This window comes from Salvia hispanica, chromosome 3 (assembly GCF_023119035.1).
Source record: "Salvia hispanica cultivar TCC Black 2014 chromosome 3, UniMelb_Shisp_WGS_1.0, whole genome shotgun sequence".
Classification (NCBI taxonomy): Eukaryota; Viridiplantae; Streptophyta; class Magnoliopsida; order Lamiales; family Lamiaceae; genus Salvia; species Salvia hispanica.
Genome location: NC_062967.1, coordinates 48,017,794 through 48,025,182, shown reverse-complemented (window position 1 = coordinate 48,025,182; position 7,389 = coordinate 48,017,794). Strand labels below are relative to the sequence as shown.

The 7,389-nt window shown below is 36.0% G+C and overlaps 1 protein-coding gene across 4 annotated transcripts; it reads right to left on the bottom strand.

Annotated features, from left to right (window-relative positions):
* Positions 1–882: 882 nt before the first annotated feature.
* Positions 883–3,629, bottom strand: LOC125210833 (60S ribosomal protein L6, mitochondrial-like). Of its 4 annotated transcripts, none has more exons than XM_048110438.1 (4): positions 3,490–3,629; positions 3,373–3,403; positions 2,498–2,578; positions 883–1,472 (listed from the first exon to the last, which is right to left on the bottom strand). In XM_048110438.1, exon 4 carries the CDS (start codon positions 1,455–1,457, stop codon positions 1,149–1,151), a length of 309 nt encoding a protein of 102 aa, XP_047966395.1. In that variant the 5' UTR covers positions 1,458–1,472; positions 2,498–2,578; positions 3,373–3,403; positions 3,490–3,629; the 3' UTR covers positions 883–1,148. The 4 variants fall into 4 exon arrangements, with proteins under 4 accessions (XP_047966395.1, XP_047966393.1, XP_047966391.1 ...); XM_048110436.1 differs by having other exon boundaries at positions 2,498–2,575; XM_048110434.1 differs by lacking the exon at positions 2,498–2,578.
* Positions 3,630–7,389: the final 3,760 nt, after the last annotated feature.

Sequence of the window (7,389 nt, the reverse complement as noted above, 5' to 3'; positions counted from 1 at the left end):
TTCCATTGATTCATGAGATGGATTTTGATCTACACTCCAGTTTGCAGGAATTGAGATTTTCTCCTTCACCTGCATATATTACAACAATTAGTGTAACATATATACAAAAAACATAGTTATAATGAAGATAACTGTAATTAAGCTACAACGAATATAATACCGAGTGAAAGGCTAGTTTGAAGGAGTGTGTGTGGTCTTTCATCTGATTCTTGAAGTTGTCCCAAGAGCTTCCACCTTCCTCGCATGGCTTCTTCAAGGAAGAATTAGAAGCAGCGTCGTTCCGGCTCATATCAGTTGCCATTGCGTAATTTTTATATATTTCCTATAGATTATTTAAACAAGATCAGAAAGTAAGAGAAAACAAGAACCTAATAAATACCAAAACAGGTGGAGAATTTAGGTTACTTGCAGGAAAGGAATAGGTGAGTAGTGAGAGAGATATGATAGATTGGTGTATATAAGATGATAGATCGACTTGCTCTGCAAGAAAGTGGGATGAATTCTTGACTTGGTAAAATCGCATGAGTAGAAAGTTAGGCCAACATAATCTTACACCAACAACACACATACCAACAAAGTATTTCATTCAATTTCATACATATATAGTGTACGTGGACTGCACGACAGGTTCGTCGCCTTCAGGATAGTCCAGAATTGCGTGAGAGTTGTGAGTTATGGTTATCCACGGAAAGCGTTTTACAAACCTGAAATTTAACGGGTCACAAATATTAACCCGGGTCTGGTGAGAATACTTTCCATCAAATCTAACATGTGGGAAAGCATTGATTAGGCCCCGTTTCTAGTCTTTTCTACACAATCAAACGTGCCCTACTTGCAAGATACAGTACTTTAGATGCAAAGTATAAAAATAAGTCAAAAGAATTGCTAAAACCAAATACTCCAATAAGAAGCAAAGTATACAAAGTCACAGACCCAGCCGAAGATGCAAAACAATATGGCTGATGTTTTCGACTCAAGAAACAGCAGCCTGTTGAAAAGGCCCGATCTAATCTAAGTTATGAAACATAGGAAATATGGAAACATTCTAAACGTTTCTCCTCAGTGAAAAGAACATTCAGCCACAGCACTAATTTGCTTATCAAACTTGATATCTAGAGTAGCATATGCAGAACTGCGAGCACCACAGCTTATTTTGATCTCTTCCCCTCCTTTTTCTTTATGACCTCGTCGATGTACATGATACCTTTGCCCTTGTAAACTTCAGGAGGCTTGCAACTCCGGACTGCAGCAGCAAATTGATGCACCCTATCCTTGTCGATCCCAGTGCAGCATACTACGTTGTTTTTGAAGCAGAATACGCGAACTGCAGGAGGCACAGCCAGTTCCACCTCATGGCTATAGCCAAGTTTTAGGTATAGGAGTCGGCCTTCGGCCTCTGCTCTTGCTTTGAAACCAACTCCAACAATCTTGAGAAAGCGGAAGAACTTAGCCTCCATCAGGAAAATTTTTACCTAGCAAGTTAAGAATAAACATGAACAACAATGTATAATAGATAGAATTTCACATGTTGTGATTGCTGATGTCTGTTTGGGGGAAAGCTGAAACGAAGCACAAGTGATATGCCTCTTCATGAGGCTGCTAGGGCATATGAAAGTTAACATTTAATTTAAGTAAGTTGAAATGAGAAACAAGAAGGCCTTACCAGTTAACACACACACACCCTCACCAGCATAAAAAGATTAACTTCAGTTTCTTTTCATCCATGAAATCTCCCCTGATCTAAGTTACGTCAAGAAATTATTTTCTAAGATTTGATCCTATTCATTTAGATTCCTCTCAATCCTTGAACAAACCGAGACAAATTACAAACTGTCACTCTCATAGAAGAACAATTTTAGCTCACTCAATCCCTAAGAAAATGAAAGAAAGCTCAAACTATTACACTGAGGATGTCGATTAGATTAAAGAAATGATTTCTAAAGCCCAATAGATATATTATCTACACAGTCCAGCGTTTGGATGTTATAAACTCTTTAAATGTACATGACCTACACAAACATGGTATTAGTTCATTTCGCCAACAACCCAACCAATAAGAAAGCAAATATATAAAAAACTTTAAAATAGTGTTCCATAAAGTGAAATGGCGTTTCTCATCAAAGATAAAATTTCGAATGTCTTTGATGCCAAATAAACAACAAACATCACTGTAACTAGAACATGGCCCCTTCAAAAGGTTATTCGAGTCTGAGAAAGCCAACAAAGTCACCAACTGCTAAAAAAAACATAATGCAAAGATGTGTCGTGTATTTCAGCATTAACAACAATCAAACTAGAATCACAAATAAATTCAAGACATCGGAGAAGTTTGTATTCTAAGCCCAGTAAAAAGATTTACAAGTCTGAACTATGTAGGGGGGTCAAAGTGCTCATTGTAACTGTAGAGAAGTATCTTCTATAACATGGCGAGATGGGTTACAAGCATCTAAACATACTAGTCATGAAGAGGTAAAGTTTCAGTTTTTCTCTTTCTTACGACTTTTGGCTGCCCAATAATCGTTCATGTTGTAAAGACATGGTCTTGGTTGCAAAAAATGCCTTGAGTGCTCAAAGACTGCTGCAACGAAATGAAGTTTCTTAAGATTAACAGAAACCTTCAGATAAGTATTCTTTATGTTGATTAAAAACTCTATATTGGTAATTTAATGCCAAAGGAGTAGATTATTTCTGTACAATTATGTCCTTCATCAATTTGATATCATTTCAGTCTGTTTCCTATTTTTAAAATTGTGATATTGCACTGACCAGATATATGCTTTCTACAGTACCTAATGTGCCTTGAGAATATAATAAAACTTACGACTAAGACCTGAATATTTACCAAAGGAAAGACTCTGCAGCAATACTAAGCATTGGCAAGGTTAAATAGATTCTAATTTATTTTATTGGGCAAGTTTGTCCGTCAAAAAAACCTAGGCTTTGTAAAGCTACAGAAATCCAATATTAGGTTCACTCAAAGAATGGCAAGAGAAAGCATACGCATGTTCACGTTATCCTAATAAGTTGCGTTCAGCTTACATACCATTCCATTCAAACGAACCCCATGTATCATCATATGGACATTTTATCAAACAGTTAATCCGCATGTATTTTTATCGCACTAAACTTATGAATCCTCAGCAAATAGCGCCGTATCAGCACATTACATTAAACGAAACACACCAAACAAAGTGATTCTAAATTTTACCTAGGATTTTGCGTTTGAGTTGAAGACAAATCCTCAAAAATGATTTAGAGGTTCATTGATAAAAAAAAAAAAAGATTTGAGTCGTACCAGGTAGAGAAAGAAACACTACTAATCTATATAGATAACCAATTAACTTAGTTAAGAGCGGAGAGAGAAGGGCATACTCGAAGGAATTGGGAAGAAGAATTAGAGCATCTGCAAAACCCAAAATGCAGAAAGAATGTTACTCCAATGATACTGCAAAATAAATTTCAAATTTTTGTGGATTAGAAAAAAAATACTCCTAGGAGAGACAAGCGGCGCGGCGGTTCTGATTTCTGATCTCAGATTCTCAGTTTTATGCATTCCCTCTTTGGCAAAACTATATGAACCATTTGAAAATAAGTATCTACTATCATAACTCGTACAAAATGTTTTATTTTACTCCGTATCGGTAAAAAAAAATTTAAAGTTTATATAATTATAGTACAAAAAATTTCATTCGCAATTAATTTAGTATTCCCTCCGTCCCATTGAAGATGACTCACTTTCCTTTTTAGTTTGTCCCAATCAAGATGACCCATTACTTGAAATGGAAACCCATTTATCTCTACTTTATTCCCTCTCTCTTACTTTACTTTTTTCATTTAACACACAAAATAAAGTTGCATAAAATCCCGTGCCGTCCAAGAAAGAGGTCATCTTCCTTGGGACGGAGGGAGTACAATACATTCCATTATTTTTGTTTGAATGACATTAACTCTTTGTTTGGCAGCGGCTAATGACTTATAAAATTGTCCATTGATCAAAATCGAGTATAGCAGTCGACCCTCCTTTCTCCAATTCATGTGACTCCTAATATTCCTTATCGGGTTTTCTGATAGGCGTTCTTTATTGCGATTTTTATGTCAACACTCTGCTAAAAACTATTGATGTTGCAAGTAGTTTGCAACATCGTGCCTTGACCTTGTTGACCCTCTCTCCTAGATGAAAAGAATCAATCTCCCAACATACATATCTAACCGCGTGATTTGCCCCCGACAATGAACGGGATCCCTGTACGAAATGAATGGGAGTGAACCTCCCTCATTTCAGCGCCGATGCCACAATAAAGCACACAAAGAAGAACGTGATACAAAACTTTGGCAAGACACACACTTTTAGAACAAAATTTAGAAAGTAATTGGAGATTCTCATTGGATTCAATATATAGTTATCAATAGATTGTATACATGGTACAACTGGTAGTTGAGTATAAATTATTCAATAAATTATACTAATATTTATACATTCATCATTAGAAAGAGACACTGACATATTTAGAATAAGTCTGTAGGCTTGGACTTGGATCTTGACAATTGATCTTTGAGTGGTCTTTGGTCGTTAGGCTCTTAGGCCTTGCCAAGGTATTACTTTTTTGGACCAACAACCTGATCAACTTGTAGAGCCGCCATGATCAAGCTGAGTGACCTGATCAAGCTGGCGGAGTCCAGGTGACCTGATCAGGCTAGCGAAGTCTAACGATGTGATAAGGCTGGAGCTGGCACAGACTAGTAACCTGATCAAGCTGATTGAAGACCTGATCAAGTCAATACTCACTTCAGGATGTACATGTCCAGATACATCCGGGATTCAAAATCCGTAACGTTTTGTAACCCCCAGCAGTTACAGACTCTGCTTCATGATCCATGATGACTTCCATCAAGGTTGTTGACCCCTGCATGTGGATTGAGCCTATAAATAGACTAGTCATTCTAGCATTCTACATATCAAAAACTAGAAACAAACTCAAGCATCATCATAAGCATTCTCTTCCTCTCTTGCATAGTGTCGAAGCTCTGCCCTCGCCTTATTCCAGTTCGCCAGAGCTCGTTTCGACTGCAGTGCTGCATCAAACGAGAGGTAGCCATTTTATCTTTGGGGACGAAACGTCAATCCGAAAAGCACTACCGGGGCGTATCTCGTCTTGCGGAAAGAGGACTCCTAGACTCGGCTAATATTTCCTACTTTGCGGTTTATTGTTTTGAATTATTCATTGTAATTTCGTTTCAGTTTAGTTTCCTTTATATTACGCCCTACTAGTATTTATCTGTTGTAATCACAGAATCCCCAACAAAACTCCCTTTCTCTTAGATACACACTAGTTATATGTGTTGATTGACACTCAAATCCAATAATCGTAGGAGGCTTTGGAAGCTACCTTCTTGGTATGAGTGAAGTTATCGCCAAACAAACTGCTAAATATTATAATCCTCGTGATATTATGAATCCTCAATTTCATGGATATTGATTGGGTTCCTAAACCTCGTTACCTTTTTGGAACTCTTCATTATTTTACCTCTTTGGAAGGTATGCCTTCATATTATTTTCTATCATCGTGCATTTATACAGTTTTCATCGACTTAGATTAAAGACTTAACATTGTTTCTTGTATTGGCTTAGAACAATTTTTCTTAGGGACCACATATTTCGAATCATACACATACGTCTAAAACTATGATACATAAAAAATGTGCACATTGCCAATGTTTGGTGGCAACACAAAATGTTAAGTGACATGACCAATTTCTTTGAGAATTTCGTAAAGTCCCACAAAACAAGGCCTAAGCTTCCCTTTGAAACTTAATACTATAATTATTTCATTGGAAGAAGATAATTTTAAGAATATCTTGTCTCCTACTTTGAATTGCAAATCGGTGTAGCGCGCATATGCACACTGATCGATCAACCACTCACATATATGTATGGATCATGTGATGACCTTTACATCTATTTTCTCAAAAGTGTTACAATCTAATTATATAGCATAACACTCGATCTTCTAGAAGTTCGTCACCTGTGCCTAGTGGTACTTATTTGTCGGGTATTCAATGACTTGTTGTCTTAATTATGTTATGGTTGGTGCATCACTTTTGTGCATATCTGTCTAAGGGGACTTTTTCCTTTTGTAAATTTGAAGAGATTTAAGGTCTTGCTCTTTCTGGAAGCCTTTTGTAAAAATCTTGGGGATTGTATACCAGTCTCAACTTTGACAAAATCTAAATTGGTATTGAAAGAGAATTAAAATTTTGGAATGATTCCAAAGTTATCTTGAAGAAAAAAAAACCATTTAGTTTAGAAAAGGTCCTAATCAATTTAATTCATTCGACCTTTTAAATTCAAATATCTTGTTGACAAAATAAATTAAAATAAACATTCTGGCACCTATTTTAACACATGGGATATACTCGTCTGTGGTTCTAGGCCATGGCCTCTGGAAGATACACGACCATCAACAGAGACTACACGAGAGAGTTCACAAGCTCAAAGCTCAAGGAAAATCTTCGAGGAAGTTGTGAACATAGAGCTCCAACTTGTACGTAATATATAGTGTTCCACGACATAAAAGTATTGAAATGAATCATATACTTAGCTTTGTAGAGGCATATATAGGGAGAATACAATGAGAAATTAGGAAAATAAGCTTTTGATTCTCTTTTCATTCTATCTTTCGACGATATGCAGTTTCCTATGTTTTGTTGATTTTGTGTGAAAAATGGGATGTGGAGTAATAGAAGTAGGCCAATGCAATTATGGCCTTCCAAATTCTCACTCTCTACCTCTAAAATATAGTCCCGCGTCTTTTTCTCAAAATTTGGAAAATCCAAGAACTCATCTTCTCTCTCCACGCCATGGGATGGGGAGTAATAGAAGTAGACCAACATGTTTGAATTCTACAGTACCTTAATAGTCTTAGTGAGGTATCGATAAAAGTTCAAAGTTTAGTCATCTTATTCAGATCAAATACAAGAATCAAAGATAATTTTGAAAAATTAGAACTACTATCATCACGATTTGCTGTCCTCTCCATTTCCACATTTTGATTCAAAGATAATTTTAAAAAATTTCAGGTGCTCTTTGAATTTATGTCTGATTGATGAAGGTCATAGACTCATAGCAGAATACAGAAGCAATATTACTGTTGTAGACATGAACTCCATAATATAAAGCATAAAAGCAAATCATATAAAACAGAAAGAGACAAAAGAAGAATATGCATATATATATCCAAAAAATTTCTTCTTCACTAATACTATATGAATATCAAAGTATATATCCAAAATCAGGCAAAATATATCATAAGGATCTGCATATATCCAAAATCAGGCAAAATATATCATAAGAATCTGCATATATCCGCAATATGCACAAAACGACATAGG

Bases quoted from the DNA above. Each gene is read 5' to 3' on its own strand.
- LOC125210833 (XM_048110438.1), bottom strand. From the start codon at position 1,457: ATGGAGGCTAAGTTCTTCCGCTTTCTCAAGATTGTTGGAGTTGGTTTC.